This window comes from Montipora capricornis, chromosome 10 (genome assembly GCF_036669925.1).
Source record: "Montipora capricornis isolate CH-2021 chromosome 10, ASM3666992v2, whole genome shotgun sequence".
NCBI classification, from domain to species: domain Eukaryota; kingdom Metazoa; phylum Cnidaria; class Anthozoa; order Scleractinia; family Acroporidae; genus Montipora; species Montipora capricornis.
The window spans coordinates 16101126-16126125 of NC_090892.1; the positions used below are offsets into that span (position 1 = coordinate 16101126).

General features: G+C 40.5%; 2 protein-coding genes and 1 long non-coding RNA gene across 4 annotated transcripts in view; 2 read left to right on the forward strand and 1 right to left on the reverse strand.

The window, feature by feature from the left end:
• The window catches only part of LOC138019378 (alpha-1,6-mannosylglycoprotein 6-beta-N-acetylglucosaminyltransferase A-like), a 62483-nt gene extending 55585 nt beyond the window's left edge, over positions 1 to 6898 (forward strand). For both annotated transcript variants that reach the window (XM_068866146.1, XM_068866147.1), the window contains exons 14-18: positions 2222 to 2338; positions 3137 to 3211; positions 4177 to 4276; positions 5099 to 5156; positions 6425 to 6898. In XM_068866146.1, coding sequence (XP_068722247.1) covers positions 2222 to 2338; positions 3137 to 3211; positions 4177 to 4276; positions 5099 to 5156; positions 6425 to 6623 — 549 coding nt within the window. In that variant the 3' untranslated portion in view covers positions 6624 to 6898. The remainder of the gene's footprint in view (positions 1 to 2221; positions 2339 to 3136; positions 3212 to 4176; positions 4277 to 5098; positions 5157 to 6424) is intronic.
• Positions 6899 to 7953: 1055 nt separating this feature from the next.
• On the reverse strand, positions 7954 to 12590 carry LOC138021955 (uncharacterized). The gene is made up of 3 exons (XR_011126487.1): positions 12493 to 12590; positions 10825 to 10888; positions 7954 to 9174 (listed from the first exon to the last, which is right to left on the reverse strand). It is a non-coding gene; the product is annotated as an uncharacterized lncRNA (long non-coding RNA).
• A 1264-nt stretch (positions 12591 to 13854) lies between these two features.
• The window catches only part of LOC138019379 (alpha-1,6-mannosylglycoprotein 6-beta-N-acetylglucosaminyltransferase A-like), a 74360-nt gene continuing 63214 nt past the window's right edge, over positions 13855 to 25000 (forward strand). The window contains exon 1 of the mRNA XM_068866148.1: positions 13855 to 14241. Within this exon, the coding sequence (XP_068722249.1) occupies positions 14124 to 14241 (118 nt within the window). The 5' untranslated portion in view covers positions 13855 to 14123. The remainder of the gene's footprint in view (positions 14242 to 25000) is intronic.

The following is a 25000-nucleotide window of genomic DNA, read 5'->3' on the forward strand; positions in this document are numbered from 1 at the left end:
GCCCACCGAGAGAGGTTAATGAATCGTCTTTGTTGACTAAGTTCGCTTGCCACAGAACGAAACAATGGGGTATTGTGTGCAGGTGTCATACGAAACTAGGCCACTTCTTGATACGCACGCTCTGAAATGAGAGTTTTGCCGGCATTTTGTACCATGACCTGCACAGCCTCTCGTGCCCAACCATTCAGTAAACAGTATAAGATTCAACATGTAAACATCCCACTAGGTTACCAAAAAGAAAATGCAAAATATAGTAACCGAGCTCTTGGAGGGGGTCTGGAAACTACAATCGTGGTCAAAAGTTGTCGGGAAGGTTGCGGGCATCAGTTCATTTCACGCCTAATAGGCCTTTTGCAGCTGGGGTCACGTGACCCAATTTTTCCTAGAGAATGTTTATATTATGGGCTATAACGTAAAGAATGCCAGAAATGGAAAGAGCGCATCGAAAATACCAAAATGGCCAAGTTTGAGTCCCCTGGAATGAAAGACTAAGTTTAGACGACAGTTTGAATTTTCGGAAAATTTAGGAGTTTTGTATGGGAAATGTTGCTAGAGAGCAAGGTCTTGCTCTCCGGCAAAATTTTCCATACAAATTTTCTTATTCTTTTAAAACTTAAGACTGTCATAAGATCTCACCTTTTAATGAAGGGGGCCTCAAATTTGGCCATTTTGATATTCTCGACATGCTTTTTCCATTTCTGGCATTTGTTAAGCTATAGCCCATAATTTTATGAAAAGTAGGTCACGTGATGGCTGAGCTGCAAAAGGCCTATTCGATTATTCTAAATATTGGCTGAAGTATTTGGGAAATACCATGCTCTTGTGGCCCTCCCTCCCCCATATTCAATGTTGGAGTTCTTCAGGTAAGAAAAAACCTGGAAAATCCAACATTGATAAAGGGGGAAGGGGGTTATCTGTAAAATGAAGCGACCCTCTCAACACTTTTGTCCATGATTGTAGACATTTCCAAGGCCTTTTTCTCAAAAACTAGCCGTGCGACCCCACCTTAAAATTTCAGGATTTCCTTGGCGAGAAAAAATAATCATGTAGAGAAATAAATAGTTAAATCTGTCCGGCAGGTTTTCGCAAATGGCAAAAACGTCGATTTTCATCTATTTTGATAACAACTGGAAAATTTTCTGATAGATCTTTTGAAAAAAATGTTGACGGTTCATCTTCACATTGTTTACTAATTTTCAAAATCTTAACCCTGGTCGAACGGCTAGGTTTGAAAAATAAAAACCTTTGAAATGTCTAGTTTCCAGTCCCCCCCTCCAAGAGCTCGGCTACTACTATTAGCATTTTCTTCTGATTTGTACTTATTTGTCAGGTAAAATTACATTTTACATCAATTACAGTGACTAACACTTCAGAAGAGACATTCTGTTTCTTTAATTTCACATAATTTAAAATCTTGATCTCTTTTTTTCGGAAAACTATAGTAAACCACCTTAATTAAACAGAATACTCGCATTATAGGGAAAGCCTACCGTCTTTAAAATTTTGCCTCCTTAGAATATGTCCATCATTTTCTAATCGATCTGCTAAGAAACCAGCGCTAAATTTTGATCTGAGAATTAGAACTTCATATTCCAAATTGTTTTGAAGGTTTGTAGCCTAAGATGTTTTAAGATTTGCACCAAAATAAATGGAGTAATTTGTTTGCCACTCATGATATATCGATATCAGTTTTTTGTCGCCGATTTATATTGAGACCAAAAGATATAAATTAGGAAATGACCAAGTCTAACTAGTTCTTTGATTACATTATTTGCCTTTTAAGGTCGATTTGTTTCCAATATGATACCTTATATATTTAACAATTATTCTACGAGGGCACGCTGGATATGAAGTGATAGATAACCAATGAAGCGCGTAGCGCCAAGTTGGTTATTATCATTTTATATCCAGCCAGCCCAAGTAAAATAATTGTTTTATTAAAAACTCCAGGATCAAGAACCCTTTCATGTTGATTTCATTCCGGTCCAAAAGGGCTTCCGTCGGCCATTTTTTCTGAGAGCTACAAAATGCTGTCAGCTCGCTTTATTGCTAACGCGTTCCTTGACCATATTTGATACTGCAGGTGTATGAACTGATAGCCTGCGTCCGGTGAGCTAATGAAAATGCTGGAAATTGGATATCAGTAGTTCAATTTTTAATAATATAATATATCCCATTTCTTGAACACAACGATATGTTGATCTTTTTTTCTTTGTTTTAGGTGACGTCACAACATCCTTATATGGAAACATTCGTTGGGAAGCCCCACGTATACACCATTGATATCAATAATCTCGATTTAGTGGAATCAACAGTGAAGGAAATCTTATCTACGAAGGTAAGGACATCTTTAAAGATTGAGAAAAAGGACCATCATTAAAGACCTACGTCTTCTGGACTATTAATATTGACACATCCCGTTATAGTATTTGGGTGGAAAGTGCGGAGCTCTAGTGCGAATGTATACTTGTGAAAATTTGGTTAACTTGTATTGACAAAGTGCCAAAGAAAACGAGATGTCACAAGAATGTAGAGTCTTTGTTATATCAAGTCAGTTTCCAATTGCTGTCCTCTTTCTCTATCGTTGTGTTCCATACCGCGAATTTCCATTGCGTGTCTTGAAATCGAAACCAAATGAAATAACGTTCGCAAATCACGACAGATGCAGGCAACTAAACGAGCCAATCACTGATATAACGCAAAGCAAATACAGTGGAACCTCCATTCAAGGGACACCCCCGGGACCAGGACAGGTGTTTCCTGAATAGAGGTTGGGTTGGAGTGAAAGATTAGACATGCGTCTGCAAATTATGGGACTAGCAACTATTGATCCACATGGTCAGAAAATCCACACCAAGCTTTACAAAATCCCCACGTTTGGTGTTAATACACCCAATATAAAGCGAGATTCATCCGTTTAAAAACGTCAAAATTTACAAAGAAATGTATGGCATCCGGACGCTGCGTCCAGATGACCACATCATTTATTATGTTTAATAATAATATTGTCATATGCCATCTGTACTTGTTGCCTTTTACTTGCATCAACTTTAAGGGAGATTTCCTATCCCTGTAATAGCTTTTGGTAGCGTTTAATTAAACGATCTATGTGTATTTCTTTTATATTTTTTGTAAGGTGCCGCCATTTCTTCCTTATGAAATGACGACAAAAGGCATGCTTGAACGAGTTAATATGTTCATTGAAAAACTGGTACGTGAGTCTTGTTTTAACTGAGAAAATAATCATGGAGAGCATTGTTTTGCGACTATTCTGCGATAGGTATACAGGGAATATTTGGGAACTTTTTGGCGCGAAAATCGTACGCAAACCGCCGGCCGGCTGCTTCTCGTCTGTAATTTCTCTGAAGTAAGACTTTTAAGTCGCAACAACTATTCAGCGTTATTTCAGTTACACTGTTAATCCTTAACTGAAACAGGAATAGAAAAAATAGTCCGAAACCAGTGTATCCTATACCTTTACTTCTATCCTAATGCCCACATAAGATCATCTACACGCTGCTTTAGAGAGTTTTGAAGTCAGAGGTCGCTTAGCCGCGGTGCGAGCGATGATCAAACTTGAAAGTTGGCGTGGTCTTGTCACTCTCACAACGCCAAAAAGGGGATGACTGTAGACTCTCTAAAAACAGGCCAGGTGTAGTGTACACGATTTACTTCTTCAGTAGGTTTCTCTTTCCCGTCGTCTGTCTTTCCCGCTCCCAAAAAGGTAGGGACATGTGTTGCAATATATTACCCGCAGCACAACCGCAACAAAACATTTGTTCTGCTTTTGTGGCCGTAAATGAAAAAACATCAACAAAAAAATATGACAGTAAGGGCTGGAGTTTACTACAAAATTGCAATGCAATTTAATAAAACGCTATATGCAAGGAAATGAGCCTATTACAGAGAGCAGCCTAATTAATGACAAGTGGCAGTTTTCTCATTTAAGGTCGCCCTTATGTGCTCGCTGTAGTTTGCATTTCGCGAAAATTTCGTCACCAGAACGCTTTTGCGCATGACTGAGTTAGAGAAGCCTCGGGTTATGCGCAGACATACGACCCGAGGTACTGGTGACGAGAATGATTTCGTGACCAGTGGTAAATTCCGCAATACGTGAGGCGTTGATTTAAAGAACGTGTGTCATGCTATTTTGAATTATCTTCTTTTTTTTTCTAGAATTTCTGTGAGCAAGATGAACAATGGCCGCCCCTAAAAGAACTGCAATTAGTGCTGAGCTCAAATGGAAGTTCTTGTAAAGACGCATGCGCAGGAAAAAGTATGGAGATGGCTGATTTTAATGCTTAAGACTAGGCCCTGCTCCCTCAGCGTTCTGAAAACGAAGGAGGCTCGTACGTCTAGTTCATATGTCAAATTCTTTCATCACCCAGTTATACGAAAACTCGTTGTGATTTAAACTTATAATCAATGCATAACATGGCTTTATGATGTGTGGCAATTGTACAGGAAGAATCAACTGTACTTATAATCATGGGTGATATCATAAATTAGGAGAGAATTTTACACACAGGAAGTATTCATTAGTGTTTTTTATCCCAGCAGTATGCACATTACATAACAAAGGCCTTGGTTAGTCACCATCTGGAGGGTTTGTTATGGCGTATCATGCACGGTTTGGCGTCACTGGCTCCTACATCTTCTTGGTCTGTTCGGCAACATTATATCATGGAGACTCTTTTGCCCGTCGTTCTTGGCTAAACTTATGCTAGTTTTAGATATTTAAACAAAGAGTACTTTTAACATATTCTCCCTTTTTTGAACTATAAAGCCCTTATGGCCAAGCAACAAAATGACTTCAGCTTGAATGAATAGAGGTTTTGCACGGCAGTCATGTTGCATGGCAGGAACAATAGATCCTTTTTTCCTATGGGAATAAATGTTCTTTCTAATGCAAAGCATTTTTATCGTTCTTGCCATGCAACATGGCTGCCGTGCAAAACCTCTATTGAACTCATGCAGGCCCATATACGAATCGAACTGATTGAAATTCCCTCGTCCGACAAAAACTCAGGCCTTTTTTTGTGATGCAGACTGATACCTATTTGCCTGTTCTCAATGAAGTTTCCTTAATTTTTTTTAGGTTTGATATGCGAGCCCTCGTTTTTCAATTATATCAACTCGGCCAAAGAGTTTAAAAAGTAAGTCATGATTCGGTGATCTTCAGTGGGAAAGTTACGAGCACGATCCCTTAGAAGAATATGTAGACAGTATTCTTTGATTGCACTCACGTGATAAGACGGCCATGTTGGTGCCAAAACAATAGAAAAATGTGGCTTAAGTTTTGCATAGTAATAGAGTCAAAATTCCAAAAGACTTTTTCGCTATTGTTTTTTAAATCACGTCAGGTGAAATCAAACAATAGCTATATATTCGTTTTTTGCCGGTGTATGGTCAATTATATCAACTTATTTAACTTTCTCCCCCATTTTTAGCACAAATGGCTGGTAACATATGCTTAAAATCTGAGAAATTCAATTCAAAGTTGCATCTTAGACGCAACATATATTAATTCTCTCAATTTTTGATTAGGTCATCGGAGTTGTGATCTGCATCAGTATCGTAGAGGATCATGGGTTCAAATCGCGTTCACTCAAATCCTGTTAAAATGTTCAGGCTTTCCTTTGGTTACTATTGAACCAGCGTTCGTAGCTGCGTTGATCTATACTGGAAAATCTAAACATGCTTCTTTCTGCAGTTCAAAGATGTCTTTTTTTTTATACAAATTGTTATCACGCCCACATCCTCCACGGGTTCATTACGAACTCACAAAAGAACTCACTCTTTGTTTGTTCCTCCAAAATTTTGCATATGCATTGTTTTCATTTTCTCTTGGGACTTAAATAGTCCCGAGAGACCTGGAAACATTAACAATGCTTAGGCAAAATTTTGGAGGGACAAACAAAGAGTATTATGCTATTTTTGATACTGGCTAAGGACCAGAGGCCTGCTTCTCAAAAGCACCAAAAACGTTTCGGGCCCGGAAGGCAATTCGTGAAACTATGATCTGCTACTTCTGAAAAGGTAGTCTTTGAACATGTTTTCGAGACCAGTGAAAACGAGAACAAATGCAAAGTTTCATTACTAGAAAGTTAACGATTTCCTTTTGAAGGCGCAAAGGACAAAAATACCTCGTACAGTCAAGCACGGGGAAAAGGAAAATTTGGTTGACAAAAAAATATTTTGGAACTGCATATACTGGTTTCCTGTTATTGATTGAAAAGATAATATTCTAGATTCGCAATCTTTGTATCCACACATGATTCCTATTCTTCCCTGAGTCATCATAGAAAATGACGAATAATTTCTGGCTGATTCCGTACATACTCCCTGCACTTTCGTGCAATCTAAGAAATTTTAAACCCAAATGTTCCCCATGCTCACTAAGTTATTTACTCGTTCTCTTCAGGGTTGGAATTTCCTGCTCAAGAATCAAGCAAGTGGATAATCTAATTGAGCCTTCATACAATCCCGCTGACCGTTCCTGTTCAACGCAAAAAATATCACTTCTTTACAGCTGTGTCGCCAGAGACTCAATGCGCATGCGTCTTTGTCCTTGTCGAGACTATCAACCTCAACAAGTGGCGTTTTGTAGAAATTGCAGCTGACAGTTCAATGGAGCGTTCTCACTTACGAAACCAGTGATTATATGGGTGTCTAATCCCTCAAAAAAAGAGAAACCCATTTACCTAAAATAGAATCGAATCCTTAGAGAATTATGCCAAGCCGCTGTGACGGCACGTCATCCCACCCTCTGTGACGTCATCAGAAAATATTCCTTACGTTTAATTAGAATGAATTTGTATTTACATTTTTAATGATGAAATAATTATATGAACACAAAGTGTTCACAGATTAAGGAATAAACTTAATGAGAATTCAACTACGAAAACTCCTTCATTTCGCAGTTCATAGGGGGATTGTGTTTTAACTCAATATACAAAACGACTTCAAGTTTTAAGTGCCTTTTACGTCGAGTGAAATTTGCAGCAACCTTTGTCTTGAGCACTTTGCAAAAAACTGAAATATTCTCATTTGTCCAGAAAGCTCGTTTGATTTTACTACGCGCGGCGTTCGACTGTCTATGACATTTCCCATGTCCTCTTGTGCACTTTAGTGGTGTATGTCAGCCTTTTTTAAGAACTTTTCCCTCCGATAATCTCGTAGGGTTTGTATGGAAGACAAGCTCCTACTCATGGGCTCCTGTTTTCACCTCTTACGGGATATAATCGGAACGAACTCACAATTGACTACCCACAACAAAATGCCTTGAGACACACACTTTTTCCTTCGTATTACAACAAATTCCCCCTTCAGCAACAAAAAACCCCTCCACCCCGAGCAATGTTGTATAGCTCAAACTTCTCTGACAAACAACTACCAAAATCGATGTGGGGAGGATGTGTCGGGAAGGGGTGCTGAAAAGGGTCGTCAATAGCCCATTTCCGAGTTGCTGCATGCCTCAGTTTCAAAGCGAGTCCTGGTGCACAACCATTCAAATGGAAATGAGTTGCGTATTGTTATGCAAATCAAACTCATTTCCCTTACAATAGTTGATCACCAAGACTCACTTCGAAACCGAGACAAACAGCAACTCGGAAATGGCCCATTTAGCAATAGATTTGAGTACGAATGAAATGCAATAGTTTCTCAACAATTTTGTGGCAGATTGTAGCTTTCAAATCACTTGGTGGCTCAGGGATAGAGCACTGTGTAACGAGATCGCACGGTTGTGGGTTCGAGTCAAATTCAAACCTGGATTTTTTCAGGATTCTTTACAACAACTGCGATGATTTTTCGACAAGAAAATAGCCATTTCGCTCTTTTTATTAAGTACAGTACATGATTCGCACTTTGTGTGTTAAGTTATTTCGCTTACTGGTTTTAATGTATGCAACTATTCTTGCAATTTATTTACCACAGCAAGTTTGCGTGAGTTGAAAGGTGACAACTAATTGGAAATTCAGAAATATACAGAAATAAATTGAAACTATACTGCACACGCACAAATTGCTTTTTTACTTTCCTCCGATCAAGAACGTTAAAGAAAGTCAACAGAAGAAATCAAACTATAAGATCGTGTAGATTAGAAGACACAAATTGTAAGTATGTATTCAAGAAATCAGTTGCATCCTTTTTTAGCCTATCTTCAGCATTTCAAAACATTAATCTACTGCTGTAATATTAACCTTTCAGTCGACTAGTTCAACGACTTATTGAACAGCTAGTACAGATAAAAATCTGAAAATCTACAGGATCCTCAGTGGCGTGATCTTGCCATAAAATAGTGCCTCGTACGTAGGTGCGAATCAGTACAGTTTGTACGTAATATGGGTACTTTTTCTGGTAGTGCAATACACACTATGTCACCGAGTTGTAAAAGTCCGTGGTAACAGTAGGCCCGCAGTGCGTGCATAATTACACTTTTCTAACACATATTAGCAGCTATGAGAACAAAACTGGGGTTCTAGAAAAATGAGTATTGAGGAAGGTTTCACCAGTACTAGTATCAGGCCATGGTCAAGGATCTATTGTGTTTCATTAATCCAGACTAAAGACCCGTGATGCACAGGAACAATGTCTAAATAGAAACTGCAGTCTTGAAATATATATACATTTGTTTTCTTTACCTTTCTCTACCTTTCCGTGATTAATTTTTTAAAATCGCAATTCTCTGTAGGTCTAGATTTAATTTATCCGCATCTTTGTTGAAACATTTAAGTTAGTTTTGGAGTAATTCTTCTACCGTTCTGCGTAAATATTTTCCACCTCAGCATATCGCTCCACAACAACATGCATATTTCAATATCCCACCTCCATGTCAGCTCCCTGTCATTTCTCCCTGCCGGATCTAATTTTTAGGTATTCCTTTTTTGAAGGTTGGTTCGACATATGGAAGGAGGATGATGACAGGCTACATCCGGCATTCAACAGGCTTACGTCTTGGAGTAAATGGCGTTGGACAGGCACTGAAACGAGTCAATCCCCAACATCATCATGAACGCCAGACATCTACTTCTAGCCATCTCAACCCTATACCCTATCACACAGAGTATTTTGGCCACAAGCTTGATTTAGATCAGAATGAAAAACTTGTTTGATATGGCGTTACTGAAGTTATCGCTGTTGATGGTTACAGTTCTTTTATCCTGGCCAACTCTGTCATGGCAATAAAGAATGATAATTAGTATCATTTACACGGATGTGTTCAGGTAGGCTTGAGTGTGACCTTCGCTTATTAATGACCACTTAATTCGTAGCCACTTTCTACAGTTGATCAGAAATGAGATATGTGATATCTTCTTAGTCTGAACGTGGTAATTGGTGGAAGAACCTTGTAATGAATTGTACTTTGGAGAACGTACTTAACTTCTGCATATAAACTAATTTGTTCACAATGCAGAGTCATTTTTACCAGGGAAACACTAATGCGGTATGGTATTTGGGACCAAGTTAGGATGAACCATGGTAAAGAGTATTATTTGATGTTGGCAGTTCAGGAACACGTGAAAGATCTGCGCAACAACACGAGAAAGCATCCCTATCTACAGACACAGTCAAAGCAGGTAAATTAGATAGGAAATTAAAAGCTATTAAATTTAAGTAAACGGAGCTATTACATGAACGACTGCCAAACAAACAAATCGGGGTTAACTCTTCGTGGAAATAGCACTGCCAGGATATTCAGTTTCAAATGCTTACTTGGTACTATCAGTCACAGTGTGTTCTGAGACCGCGTGGACTGCGTTGTGTTTCAATACAAGAAAGGGAATTGAAAATAGTAACAACGCGCTTCCTCGATCCGCAAGTAAAGATATCGAAGAGTTTCAATTCAAACTTTCTGTGACAAATAAGCAAAGCGTGATTTCCCCTATAAATGTATCACATTCCTTCAATTTTGTCCATCTTCTCCTTACTGGTGCGACATATTAGTGTAGCTGGTTACAATACTGAACCCCCACCCACTTAGGAACCAAAAAACACATTTGGGCATTGTGGGTAATAGAAAAACTATGAGGGTTTCCCTTCGTGTAGTATTGTAGTTGTTCAACGGAAATCATGGCGCATCTGTTCCGGCACGTTACAAGAGGGATGAAAGCTGGTCATACTGATTGTAATGGAGTTAACATGGTAATACCTTCATTTACAATTAATGAAACATTTTCCTATTCGTACAGAATCACGCCCTTGAAAGAATTGCAGGGGTTGAAATCAACGCTCGTACCCTATTAGTTCTTGTGGCAATGGAAAGTGAGAGCCTTATAGACATGGACGATGAAGTCACAAAGTTTTGTATCTCTTCCGTGACAAGAAAAGTTGTCAAAGTTGCCATTCGATATGCAGTCAGTTCCTGGAATTCCCACCCTATGGATTCCCGGTAATATTGATTTTCGATGTTTCAGTAGCAAGTTTGGGTCATATCTACACGATAAATAATTGTAAAAGGGCATAATTTACAGTTGTTTTGGAGCTGTGAAAACCTGATTTATTATTTTTTTTTTGGGTTCAGGTAAACGCATTCCACTGCAAATGAATTGTACGAACAGTAGAGCCGTTCGTGTTAACGCCAACAGCAGAGCAAGAACTGCAAATGTACCAAGGGACCAATTACAGTGCATGTGCAAATGGCTTGTATAATGCGCGCGTGCGTATTTGCCTTCACAGGGTCACCAAACGTCAATTGACAAAACTAGTAACGCAGGGGTCAATGTAAACACCCCCCTACCCCAGGACAAGGCGGGGATTTGTTACAGACCTAATTTCAAATATTAACAAATTCCCCTCACCCTGGGGAAACTGTCCACCTACCAAAGTCCTCAAATGCTCCCACCATGTGGGGCCTTCCTCGCCTGAGATGTACTGGATTAGGAGCCTGAAAAGAGAGAACATTAATTTAAAGCACAGTTCTGTATGAAGCCCTGGTCAAACAGGCTCGCTAGTAGACGCAAGTTTGGTGTGTACGAGGATTTTTTTTGGTGTTTGCAGTGTGCCGGATTTATTTTGTTTTCAGAGTGGGACTGAATTTATTTTGTTTGCAGTGCATTTTATTTTGCGAGATGAGCAACTCTTTGTAACATGGGGCTGAATTAATGGAGAAAGGTGTGCTCCTAACGAGCCACCGTATAAATCAGTAGACTCCATAAAGATAATATGCAATTTTAAACCACACGACGATCAAGCTAATGGCGATATTTTCTTGTTTTCAACAGCACCAACTAGCGCGACAAAAATGGTTGACATCGCTATTCGAGATTCAAAACAATAACAAACGATCGCGTTGCGTCTAGGGTGAAAATGGGCCTTTAAGTTTGAAAACTCCCATGGAAACAACATATAAATATTTAGTCGGAAGAGAAAACCATTTGAAAATTTAGTGGTGTCTTTTTTGCTCCAATTTTTTTCAAAGATTTTCACCATGAATTGAAATCAAGATGGTAATCCATTAGCCAGCCAAGCTCCACGAACGAATTGCCACTCGAACACTGTCACAGCTGGCATAGAAACGCACTATGCAGCCGAAACATTCGTCAGTTTTAGTGGCCTGAAAGAGGGTTTCTTTAAAGGAGGGAGATTTATACCCGACGGCAGCCATGTTTAATTTGATCTATTGAAGTCACATGACAAGGCGTCGACCAATCAGATATTTTTCACCAGTGAAGCAAATCAGTGCAAATGGCTGATTCATCTTTATGGCGAATGCGTGATGTTTAAGCAAACGTGCATACGTAGCATTGAACAAAAATGGCGTCGTGGAAAAGAAGCACGAATATGGTGTCTAAAAATCTCAAACCACATATAGATGCACACACCATTCGCGGTAAACCCATGCTAAAAGATGTCGAGCGTTTTCGGAACAGGTTGGTCCGCGAACTTTACGAGAGAGAACATAAACGAGATTCGATGTCCATAGAATTCGCCTAAGTATAAAGAGAAATATTTGCAAGGCTAAAAAAATTCTAAAAGTAAAAAACCAAACGTTTTCGACATTAAGTCATCATCAGGGTATTAAAGTACCCTATGTCGCAAAACTTTTCCGATCGAGAATTACCTAAAAGATGTAATAAATATGGGTTTAACGGTTTGAATGCACTTGAATTGAAGGAAATATCACGCACCAAAGTCGAAACTCTCATCGCATACTTAATAGACCCTTCCACGGTTTTTGGCGCCATCTTTGTTCGGCGGCAAACAAGGCTACATTTACAGTAAATGTATCGGGAAATGCATGGGATTTTGGCCGACTTTGAACCACTGTAGCACCGCTACAAAGAGACGGATTTCCACAGTGAAATTGTCTTTTAAAAGACATTTACACTGAGATTATTTTCGTGAAATCTAAAGAACAGATTCATGCTAGAAAGACCATAAACGGATTTTTAAGATCCCATACAAATCCTTCTAAAATCATCACAGCAAATTGCTGCGAAATTAGAAGCAACATAAGAAATATATTATTTTAATTTACGGACGTCATACCTTCCTTAATGGCCTTATTTTCTGTTGAATGAATGATATCAATAAAACTATCTAAAGTAGTGGAAAAAGTTTGAAATCTGTCTCTTTCAGTAGCGGCGCTACAGCGGTTCAAAGTTGGCCAAAATCCCATACATTTACTGTAAATTTAGCCATGTTTGCCCCCCAGCCAAGATGGCAATCAAAAACCGTGGAAGGGTCTATTTGGGAAGAAAAAGTGCCATAAAATCAGTCTCCAAAGACAAACAAAAAATTCCTCACACTTAGTTGGGGTAGCACAATCATCTATTAGAAAGGAAAATTTGGAAGCGATATCTTAAAACCCGTCGGGACAGGAAGTCCGAGAAGTTGTAATTTTGGCTTCAAAATAAACCCCGAGGAAATCGAGCTCAAAGATTAATTCGCGTGCAATTCACGGTCTGCTGAATAACTCCGCCCCTACTTGAAAGCCAATTATGCTGAACCAATCAGTGTTTGGGTATATGCTAAGGTAGCAAATCTCGCGTGAAGGCTGTCAATATTGACACCCAATCCTTTCACATGTGATTGACATGATACGTAAATAATTTTCTCGGGCAGATTACGGCGGGAAACAAAGAAAAGGCTTTAAAATTAATTTTTCAGAATTTTTATTTCGGGAAAATATACTTTACAGCCTACCGATTTAAGATTTGCGATAACAAAAAATTTGAGCGAGACCTTAATGTCGAAAAAGTTCGGTTTTTTACTTTAAACATTTTTAGCCTTGATAATAGTTCTTTTTATAACGAGAATCATTGCCATCCCTTTAACCTAAGATAACAGATAATAATGTAGCCGACAGCTCCTCTGTATTTTGTTTTTTTTTCTTTTTCATTTGACGATGCAAGACATTAGGAAAGCACGAGTTCACGCAGGTATACGTCACGTTATCTCTACGTTCTGCCGCATCGTCAGCGTTTCGCATCTATAGGCTTCAACGAGACGTTAATCAATGTTAAAATCCATAGAATCAACCCTCGCATGACGACAAAAAACTGTTAATGAAGAATTCGTTTCTGGTAAGGACCCTTTAGGGAGAACAGTTTTGCTTTCATAATTTCTCGAAAATTATACCGATCGGTATTGTGTAAACTGTAAAACAGTAACAAGGGATTACTATTTTTAGGTTCCCACCGGTTCAAAATAAAACCGATGAAACCGAGAGCCAGGAGGTGCCCGACTAAAGTCCTTCAACTATACTTTTGTCATGAAAACAAAGATGTGACTCACGGAAAAAGTGCCGGCAAAGTCACCATGGTGCTGGCAGATCTGTGTCATATTTGCTTACTGCTTGGCAATCAGGGGATAAATTGATCTAGGGCGTGTTTCACTCCCTAAAATGGGATCGATTGCATGATTAATTTTTAGGGTTACATTTTATTCTTGTTCATGAGTGATTCGTGTTATTTTCACTTGGGGAATCTATATCGCTCCCTTCTGTTGCCCTGATATTAGCAGTCATCGAATTAAGTGTGCTTTTCTCCGCTCACATTACTAGTCAATGTTTCCTTCGAGTATCGCTATTTACCTCGGCTGGCCACAGTTCAGGTCATGATTTTGCAGAGGACGAAGGAAGCCTTTTTCACAACATGCGCGATTAACCAGGAAGCAGCATGAAGCGATCGACGTGTGCTTGGTTTGCTTGCATCTCTCTTCTACTTCAGTGTTATTTTCTAGTTCTTGTTCATTTTTCTTGTGTGAGGCTCTTCCCGGAAACGGAAACCATAAGAGGTGAGTGCAGTTAAAATTGTCCAAATTCTTATCAGCTGTCAGCTAATTGCTTTTTCATGGCTGTCAGCAAAAAGAGTATATTGGCCTATTTGAAATGTCGAACTAAAAACAAAGACAAGAACAAAGAATAAGTATCACGGCGTCTAATTTGAAAAGATTCAGCTCCGCAGGTTAAATTAACAATAAATCGGTTCGACTCCATAGCAGCTTTTTAGTTTCAAATGAAGTGTTCTTGTCGTCGGTGCCAAACTGAATTCACAAATCATTTTCACATATTTTGTATTATTTTGAAATGATTTTAAATTTTGTTTCAATTCACTGAGGACTTCCGTTTATACTACTGTGCGGTGAATAAATTCCCTTTTAAATAGCAAAGGCTACAGTCTATGCGATGACTAGGGAGCTACGGCTACAGCTACGAGAAGTCTACAAAACAATAGACGGTTATACTTAAGCGTGACGTTACGCCAAACGACAAAGGTCGGAGTGAAATTAGGGTTTTTCCAAAAATGTAAGAACCCTGCTTCATATTAGATCATTTCTGTCCTGTTAGCTCCAGATATCAGGCAACTTCTCAAAGGAACGAGACGAGTTAAAATGAGAGAATTTTCACGCTTTTATGACAAGCAGGAGCCTGTCGTTTCCCGTTTGCCGTTGGCCGTAAACGTCATGCTTAACTTAACCTCTCTAATAGAAGCGCTTTCCTTTTTCATGGAAAACCCGACTGTTCAGGTAGTAAACCAAATGGAACAGACTTTTTCTCGTGAAAGTTTTCGAAAAAATAAGAAGATTACCTTCCGGTATTCCTCTTTTCTCGTTTTTGCAGAAAAGATTGGAAAACTGCTTCCCACATGCCACGCTCCTTGATGAATTAAGTGCGAGGTTTCTGGCCGCGAAAGCGTTTGCCATTGTGAATCCTTTGGCGACCCCTTGCAAAAGAAACACGCTCGTCCTGTTTCGTTCCGTTTGGAGTGACGGAAATGGTCATGTTCCTTTTAACAGGAAATTCTCCCCGGCTTTTTCATTCAAATAAAAAGCACCCTAGGTCTAATAAGGGCCTAGCCAAACGGGAAATGTTTGGTGACCAAACAACATCAAACATTATTTGGTGACCACACATTTTACCGTTTGGCCACCTTGTTTGGTGCTATTTGATCGTGTTTGGTCGCGTTTGATAAAATTTGAAGGCCAACAAACAGTCGATCAAACAACTTAAAACAGTTCTGTTCTCTTGGTTGATGGGCGACGTTTTGTTCGTTTGGAGAGCCGCATCATTCACTTCACTAGCGAAAAATGTCTGATATTGGATCAAATAGGCCATTTTAGAAATATCAAATATTTAGCTTCATAGTGAGGCAGTGAGGACAAAAACAATAGAAACGTGAAAAATATTTGCATATCATCCACTTTCCTTTATCTTTTGCCTTAGAACCTCTCTTTCAAGCTGGTTCAGAATTCTAATATATCAAAAAAGGCCTATTAAACATGGCTGCCATCGGGTATATTAAAATCAGATCTCCCTCGATAAAATATACCCTTTTTCAGGCCATTAAAACCGACGAGTGGTTTGACTGCATAGTGCATTTCTATGCCAGCGAGATTCTCTTTTGAGTCAACGGTGTTACCAGGGAGATTTCGTAGGAAAATTCAACACGAGTCTCGGTTGCTGTGACAGTGTTTGAGTGGAAATTCGTTCTTGGAGCTTGGCGGGCTAATGGATTAACATCTTGGTTTCAATTTATTTGTTGAAAATGTTTTTAAAATGGAACAAAAAAGACACCACTAAATTTCCAAATGGTTTGCTCTTCCGACTTAATATTTAAATGCTGGCTGTTCGCATCAGACAGAAAATGCTAGGAATTTTCATTTGTTTTCAATTTTGCCATTCAAGTGATCCATAGAGACAGCCTGGTTTACACTACAGAAAATGTTTGGCACGGCTCGGGTGAAATTGGCACGGGTTCCAAAAAAAAAGGTTCAGCTCGGATAAAAATTGCAGTGTAAACAACCTGTCCGTACCAAATTTCATCCGTGCCGAGCCAAAATTTTTACCCGCGCTGGGACCTTCGGCGAGGTAGTCCGAGCACGGGTGAAAATGGTACGGGTGCTGAGAAAAGCGGCACGGTTCGGATAGAACAAGTAGTGTAAACACTTTAACGGGCCAAGGTTGAGCCTTAATTCATATTGGCTAGCGGTTTTTTTGCGTACATTTCAAGACGGCGGCTCATTCTCCACCAAAATCACGCGGACGTTCTTGATTGTAGTTGAACTGCGCATGTCTCCAAGAGAAGTTACGTGAGCCCAAAAATGTTGGTACGGTATTTTTGGAACGGTAAAAATGCTGTAGTGTAAACAAAGTTTGCTGAGCTCTTTTTTGGTACCCGTGCCAATTTCACACGAGCCGTGGCAAACATTTTCTGTAGTGTAACTACTGACAATTTTCGGCACGGCTCGTGTGAAATTGGCACGGGTGCCTAAAAAGAGCTCGGCAAACTTTGTTTACACTACACCTTTTTTACCGTATCAAAAATACCGTGCCAAAATTTTTTGGGCCCGGGTAAGTTCTCTTGTAGACATGCGCAGTTCAATTATAATCAAGAACGTCCGCGTAATTTTGGTGGAGAATGAGCAGCCATCTTGAAATATACACAAAAAAAAATCGCTAGCCTATAAAGTGTTTACACTACTTGTTCTATCCGAACCGTGCGTATTTTTTCAGCACCCGTACCATTTTTACCCGTGCTCGGACTACCTCGCCGGAGGTCCCAGCACAGGTAAGAATTTTGGTTTGGCACGGATGAAATTTGGTACTGACAGGTTGTTTACACTGCAAATTTTATCCGAATTGAACCTTTTTTTTTGAGGACCCGTGCCAATTTCACCCGAGCCGTGCCAAAAAATTTCTGTAGTGTAAACCGGGCTTTAGAAATGTATTTCAGTTGTTCAAAAATAATTTTAAAGTGAATTTGGCAGCAATATTAACCATTAGTATATACCACACAGGTGAATAGTACTCTCCGCGGGCGCTGATTGGCTAACTTGGAGGTGATTATCCAAGTACTGTTAGATTGTTGTTAGACAGTTTAGACAGTTTATTAACAATAAAAACGTAGCAGCCAGTAGGCTGAATTGCGTAATTATTTACAAAGAATAAATTAAGTATTATAACAATATAAGACTATTCACCTCCACTCCGGTGAATAATGGTAAATTATTATATTGGGCAAATCCCAGCGCCCTGATTGGTTGTTTCTCGGTCGGGATTTTGCAGTACGGACCGTTTCCGTGGAGACGATCCAAGCCTTGTACTTTTTTTTTTGGAGAAAAAGCCGGCAAATTCATAATTGAAAAAAACTTTATTTGAAACCAAAAGTGCGAAAAAATTGCGAATATTGTCATCCTTCACAGCAAAACTACCAGAAAACGCTAAAAATATTGATTTTTTTGCCGATTTCAAAGATGGATGAAGTCTTCAGACGAGCATTTTTTTATCCTGAAGATCTGGAAACTTTTGATGCAGAAACTGAAACAGGCATCATCGAAAACCAGGAAGCCATGGTCGATTTTATCAACCAACAGAAAAGTGCAAACACAAACAAGAAGACGGCTATACTGATGTGAACGGTCGTAAATCCTTGTTGCTCGCATTTAAACACCACTTTTTGAATACGCTATTTAATTCTTGCAACTGCATGCGATTCAACTGAAAAAGATACGATAAACGATTACATAAATTATTCTAAAGGTAATGAACAGAAAAGCGCAACGGAAAACACAAGACAAATACTTACAAACTGTGATGCGAATTGAGATAAGCCAGAAGGCTGCCGAGAACGGTGAAAACAGAGATTCAGTAACGCAAATCTAGAACTTTAGAAGGATAATGTAACGACAGAACTAGGAAGAGAAAATTATGCGTAATAACGCCGAAACAAACTTATATACCTACAAACGAACGTGCAAAAAAGACACCTAGACAGAATTACAACGCATACACGCAGCAATACACACCTGACAACGAACAACGCAATCAACACATAAAAATTTCCTATTCTAGTTGCTACATTCCGGCCCCTGAACTAATAGAGTTCACTAAAGCATTTTTACTTGCAGCTAGAATTCTGTATATTTCAGTTCAAGGTTCGTTGAGCTAACGCTATCAAGCAGTTCATTGTTCAATTGAAACTCAAAACTCTTTCGCTCAAGATAAATGTTTCTGTTCTAGGAAGCATAACTTCGTGACTAGTCTTGATAGGACCGTCGTTCTTGTCGCAACCTTCACGGATCTTGTAAGGCCATCACTTCCCGGGTGAACTTCAACGACGCGACCTAACGGCCATTGTCCACGGTGAACTCTTTTATCTGCGATAAGCACCAGGTCTCCGACCACAAAATTTCGACGCGGCCTTAACCACTTCTGGTGTTCTTGTAAGGAAGGCAAATACTCCGACAACCATCTTTTCCAGAATACGTCTTCAAGATATTGCACTTGTTTCCAACGATTTCGGCAATAGAGATCTCCCTTCACGAATACACCAGGTGGCACATTCAAATTTGACTGCATGAGAAGCAAATGATTTGGGGTCAAGGGTTCCATGTCAGCCGGGTCATCACTGTTGCGGGTTAATGGTCGTCCATTCAGGATACTTTCAACTTCAGCCATCAATGTTCGCAACGCTTCTCCAGAAACCAACTGCTCTCTTAACAATACTCTCAGAACTTTGCGCACAGATCGAATAATGCGCTCCCACACTCCTCCCATATGAGGGGCTCCAGAAGGGTTAAACTTCCAATCGATATTTCTTTGGTGCAGGAATGAATTGATCTTCTGCTGATTCCAACTATCCACTGCTTCTCTTAGCTCTCTTTCCCCTCCGCAAAGGTTAGTACCATTGTCGCTTATAATAACCCTTGGCTTTCCTCTTCGACTGATGAATCTGCGCAATGCGCTAATAAAAGAATCTGTCTCAAGAGACTCGGCTACTTCAATGTGGGTGGCTCGAAGGGTAACACATGAGAACAAACATTCGTAGTGCTTCACAATGCTTCTTCCTCGTTTCACGAACAGTGGTTCAAAATAGTCAATACCAACATAGGAAAATGGCGGGTCTCCGGGAGTTAACCTTTCTTTGGGTAAATCTGCCATCATTTGTTGGCCACGGAGAGAGTTCTGCTTGCCGCATGTCAAACAACCACTGAGTACTTTACGAACGGCAGCTCGTCCCTTGATGATCCAGTACTTATTTCGTAAACTTGTCAGCACGTATTCTTGACCTAGGTGTCCCACGGATTGGTGATGTGCCATAATCAGCAATCTGGAAAGGTGATGATTGTAAGGCAGTAGCAGCTGATGCTTTGACTGATAATTCAACGAGGCATTCACAAGTCTTCCACCAACCCTTAACGCTCCTTCTTTATCAAGCATTGGACGTAGTTTGTAGATGGAACCAGACGAGCCAGAAGTCCTCAGGGCACGTTTCTCTTGGGTTTCGGAATTTGAAGCTTGAAGTGCACTAAATATTTCGGGGAAAGACAATCTCTGAACGTATTTCACGATGTGAAGTTCTGCGAACCTTAACTCCTCCAGTGAAAGCTCGCCTTGTGGCAGTGCGTCGTTTGGCGGATAACACTTTCTTCGGATGTACTCTCTGAAACGCAACAACCAGGCCACGCCCCTCTTAAGCTCGTACCAAGACGAGTAACGCTGGATCATTGAGTTTAAATTACTTTCCTCAGAAACCATGGTTGTTCCATTGGTTTGACCTTGACTCTTAATCTCTGGATCCTGGTCAGGTATACTTGGTAAAGGACTTGAAGGAAATGGCCAAGACTCTTCTAGTTTCCAAAGGAATTCGGGACCCTTGAACCATCGATCCCGAAGAAGCAACTCTTCTGGAGTCAAACCTCTGCTGGCATCATCTGCAGGGTTCCTTGCTGACTCAACGAAATTCCACTGCGAAGGTTTTGAGCCATCGTGGATCACTGCCAGACGATTTGCAACAAACGTATGAAACCGCTTGTCCTCATTCTTGATGTATTGTAAAACAGCTGTAGAGTCCGACCAAAACACTGATCTGTCAATCTTTATCTCCAGTTCTTCTCTTAATGTTCGGTCCAGCTTCACGGCAACTACCGCCTCTGATAGCTCCAACCTGGGAATGGTCATTGGCTTGACGTGAGCTAAACGGGACTTTCCAACGAGGAAACTGCAGTGGACTGCATTCCTTTCTTCATTGACAAATCTTGCATACGAGACTGCACCATACGCGATCTGTGACGCGTCTGCGAAGTGATGAAGCTCCGTGACGTCTGCGACACCAAAGTCAGCTGGTTTAAAACATCGTGCCAAAGAAATCTGGGACAACTTTGGTAACTCTGAAAGCCACTTTTTCCAGCGTATAGCTTCTTCCTCTTTAATCTCTTCATCCCAACTAAGCCCTTGCTTGCAAAGATCTTGAATTAGTTTCTTAATCGAAAGAACAACTGGCGAAATGATACCGAGGGGATCATAAATGGAGCTGGTCACTGATAAAATCCCTCGACGTGTGTAGGGCTTATCCTTTGGCAGCAACTTAAAGATGAACATATCTGTCTCCATGCTCCACTGAACTCCGAGAGTTCTCTCGATGGGAAGTTCTTTAGCCTTCAAATCACGATCAAAGATTGAAGGGGCTCTATCGGCGTTTGGAATGGTCTCTAGGACATCCTTAGAGTTACACGACCACTTAGTCAATCGGAATCCGCCCTTTTGAAGCAGTTCACATAGCTGACTTCTTAAACCGATGGCAGCACAGGAGGATTGCACAGATTTCAGACAGTCGTCAACGTAAAAGTTCTTCAGGACTGTATCGATCACCTGATGGGAGAGATTTCCAATATTGTCTTGAGCAGATGTTCCTGATGCAGAAGTTTGCACAACTCGGTGACGAGGTACTACCAAAAAGGTGGACTTCCATCCGGTATTCAATAGGCTGTGCAGATAAATCATCGTTTGGCCACCACAAAAATCTCAAGGCATCTGAATCCAGGGGGTCAACTTTCACTTGATGGAACATAGCTTCGATATCAGAAACCAGGGCGACTGGTTCTTGACGAAATCTTTGAAGAACACCGAACAAACTATTGGTCAAATCAGGGCCGTGTAATAACTGATCGTTCAGAGAAGTACCCTTGAACCGTGCAGCACAGTCAAATACTACTCTTAACTTGTCTGGCTTGTGGGGATGGAAAACGGCATGGTGTGGTAGGTACCATAAGGACCTGCCATTAGGGTAAAGTTCCTCCACAGGCACTTGTTTAGCATAACCTTTTGCGATGTAGTCGTTAACAGCTGCTTTATAGCGTGCGAAGAACTCTGGATCTGGAGCCAAGGATTAGCTTAACGTCTAGGCCAGATCTCTCGCTGTTCTTGCTTTCTTGGGTTGTTAACATGAAACTTCGTGGTTGCCCTGTGATCCCCAATTCATCAACCAACTTCATGTCACAAAGGGTCACATCAGAGCCGTTATCTAACAGGGCGTACGTTTCTACCACTTTACCTGGCTGATTACCACGTACCCTAACAGGAACAATTCTTAGACGGACTTTATCAGCTATATGGCCAGTACCATTATGACCGTTCACGCCGGCCCCAATGACATGACTCTGGCTGGACAATTCTGTTACAACACCCGAGGTGGAACTTTCACTATGGCCGAGCTCCTGATCGGCACGGCGACTATCTTGTGTCCCGTGACCAACTGGAAGAGGCTGAACTGGTGGATGGAGAACGGTCATATGCTTCTTTCCACAACCCTCGACGTAACAACCATTTCTCTGCATGCATCCCTTGGCCATATGGCCTATTTTGAAACAGTTCTCACATAACCTCGCATCGCGAACGATCCTAATACGATCGCTGTACGATTTGTTCTTAAATTGTTCGCAGTTCCACAGCTGGTGCATACCATGGCAAACTAGACACCTTTTAAGCGAGGCGTTAATCCCGAATTTATAAGAGAGTCTTCGGTCCACTTTCACACCTTCAACTAATGCACTGGGAGAGACCGGTGCTATGAATCCCCCTTGGGTGGCATAGGTAGTCATTTTTGCTCCGGGATTTGAGGATTTGTTTCTTGGATTGCCCTTTTCTTTGTCGTTAGTTAATGCACCTCCAAAAACTGGATTGTTGGCCACTCGCGCCTTAGTAGTGACAAACTGGGAAATGTGATGAATTCTCGGTCGCTGACCGGTTTGCTGGATACTGTCTGCGATCTCAAGCCACTTCGTTTTCAGGTGAAAGGGGAGCCTGTCAACTATTCTTCTCAGATTATCGGCGCTGTTAATCTCGTCCAAGTACCCGATTGATTCTAATGCGTTCTGGCAATCCCTCAGCTGATCTGCAAAGGCCAGTAGTCCCTTTTGGTCATAAGGCTTCACGGGTGGACCATGAGTTATTTGGTTTTAAGTGGGCTACGGCAATCTTGAATGGATGCCCAAAACGATCTTGCAGCAGGGCTCGTGCAGTCTGGTATCCAAATGCAGGATCCATTGAAACACAGCTCTTTATAGCATTTCTAGCTGCTCCCGTACAGTACTGAAGAAGAAATGACAACTTCTCACTCTCATCGGACGCATTTTTCTCGATATTGCTCTCAAAGGAGCGAATAAAGTTCCAAACCTCAAGCGGATTTCCATCAAACTTGCTGAGTTCAGGTTTAGGTAAGGCAAACCCTTGCCTAATCGTTGACGCCACAGATTGAAACGTTTGCTGCTGGAGCTGTATCATTTCCTGTTGCTGCTGCAATAACTGCTGAAACCTTGCCTCGGGCGGAGAAACCTCATTGCAAGATCTAGTTGATGGAGACTCACAGCGATCCGGTACTCGCGTCCACACAGGAGCAGCCGGATTCAAAGTGACACTTGTACCCGGTAAAGGTGCGGACATTTTCTCTTCTTTGGCGTCTGCAATCAAGTAAACCGACTCATAAGCCCTTTCTGGCTCAAATAGTGACTTGTCCTCGGTAGCCTGGGAAGGATCCACAATTTGTTCTACGCCATCTTCCTCCTCTAAGATATGGGCCCGTAGGGTGGCTCGCTCAACTTCATTCTCTGCTTCTAGGATCTCCTGCTCTCGCTGTACGGCATCCCTTTTCTGTTGCAGTTCTATCTTCTTCTTGAGTTGATTCAACTGACCCGAGGTCGTGGCAGTACGGACCGAGCGCAGGGCCAATATTCCCCAGTGCGGCCCTTGCGCTTGGTTAGTAAGCAGTTAATATCATGTTTTCTTTCTTCCAAAATATAAAAATAAAGATAGATTAGGTAACTCTAAATAGCCAAAGCAACAATATTCAAAGTTGAAAATTTGATTCAGGAATACCAATTGCAACCACGGAGGGTTTTTATACTGAAACAAAATACTACCACAGCTAATAATACGCTTTCATGACATTGTAGTGGGTTAATGTGACCAGAACAAAAATAATTAATCAAGAATTTATTTTATCTTCCAGCAATAAAAAAGAATTATTATTTTTAATCGCTGGAAGATAAAAAACAGCAGGAGGATATAAAATAAGGTATCTTCAAAGTTTAGAAAAATTGTTGAATGTGATTCAGTGCCATCCTCCAAAACTTTTGAGAAATTTCAAGTTGGCCTACTAAACACTTCCAGTACAATAAATTATCGAACCTCTCTTTGAGTTTGAGGACTCTAGTAGCAACACAGCTGATTCAATAAATTTTGAATCCCCTTCCATTAGATTTAAATGTAGTTAAATACAATTTAACCTAGTTAACAACGAGGAGCAAGCGTTATACCAGTGGGCGTTGTCGTTTAGCGTTGCGTTGCGTTGTATTCTTAGCGCTGTGTTTTTAGCGTTGAGTTGTTTCTCCAAGCCTTTTCAACCCTATTACACCCCTATCTGCAGTGAGTGCAGTCAGCAGCTCCGGTTGCTAGGGTCGGTCTTTTAGCAACGGTACTCATCACGCGTTAAGCTCGGCGGTATTTTACTGTGTGCTTAACGGAGCGTTTAGTTGCTGGTTTGTTTAGGATTGCACTCCCCCTCCCTCCCCTCCCATTATATATCTTGGTAGTTGGGGATTGTCTTAGTCTGGCATATTTGCAGTCATATCGGCTCATTTATTTTGTGTTTTTATAAATGTACCAAAATCTAAATTCTTGTGCGGGGCATTCAGAGCCATTGTTGTTGTTTTTTTTTCATAAAGGCCACAGGGTAATCTTTGTTCCATTTATTATTATTATTATTATTATTATTATTATTATTATTATTATTTGTATTATTGAAGACCTTCAAGTCATCCATAAAGAACAAATGATTATTTTGACGTCTCCTAAGGTATATCCAGCTTTGACATCCTGCGGGATAACGGGAGACAGACTGTCCCCTTGAAAGATACCCCGCCTAATATCAACTGAGCCAAGTGACTCTCCACAAGATGTCAGCTCGGTCTTCCAGTTTACCATGGATTTCTGCAGGAAACTTATTATATTTCCCACTACCTGCGCCATGTTTAAGCTTTCAATAATCTAAGGGTGAGGTACCATATCATATGCTTTCTTATAGTCTACCCACGCCATAGCCAAGTTCTTGCGCTTTCTTTTGCAATCTGCAAGGACCATCTTATCAATCAACAACTGGTCTTTTGTGCCTTTACTGTTTCTTCTACACCCCTTCTTTTCTACAGGCAAAGAATCGTTTTCTACAAAGAACTCTACATACTATCAGCCATGATCTCTGTCATCAGTTTCCAAGCAAGT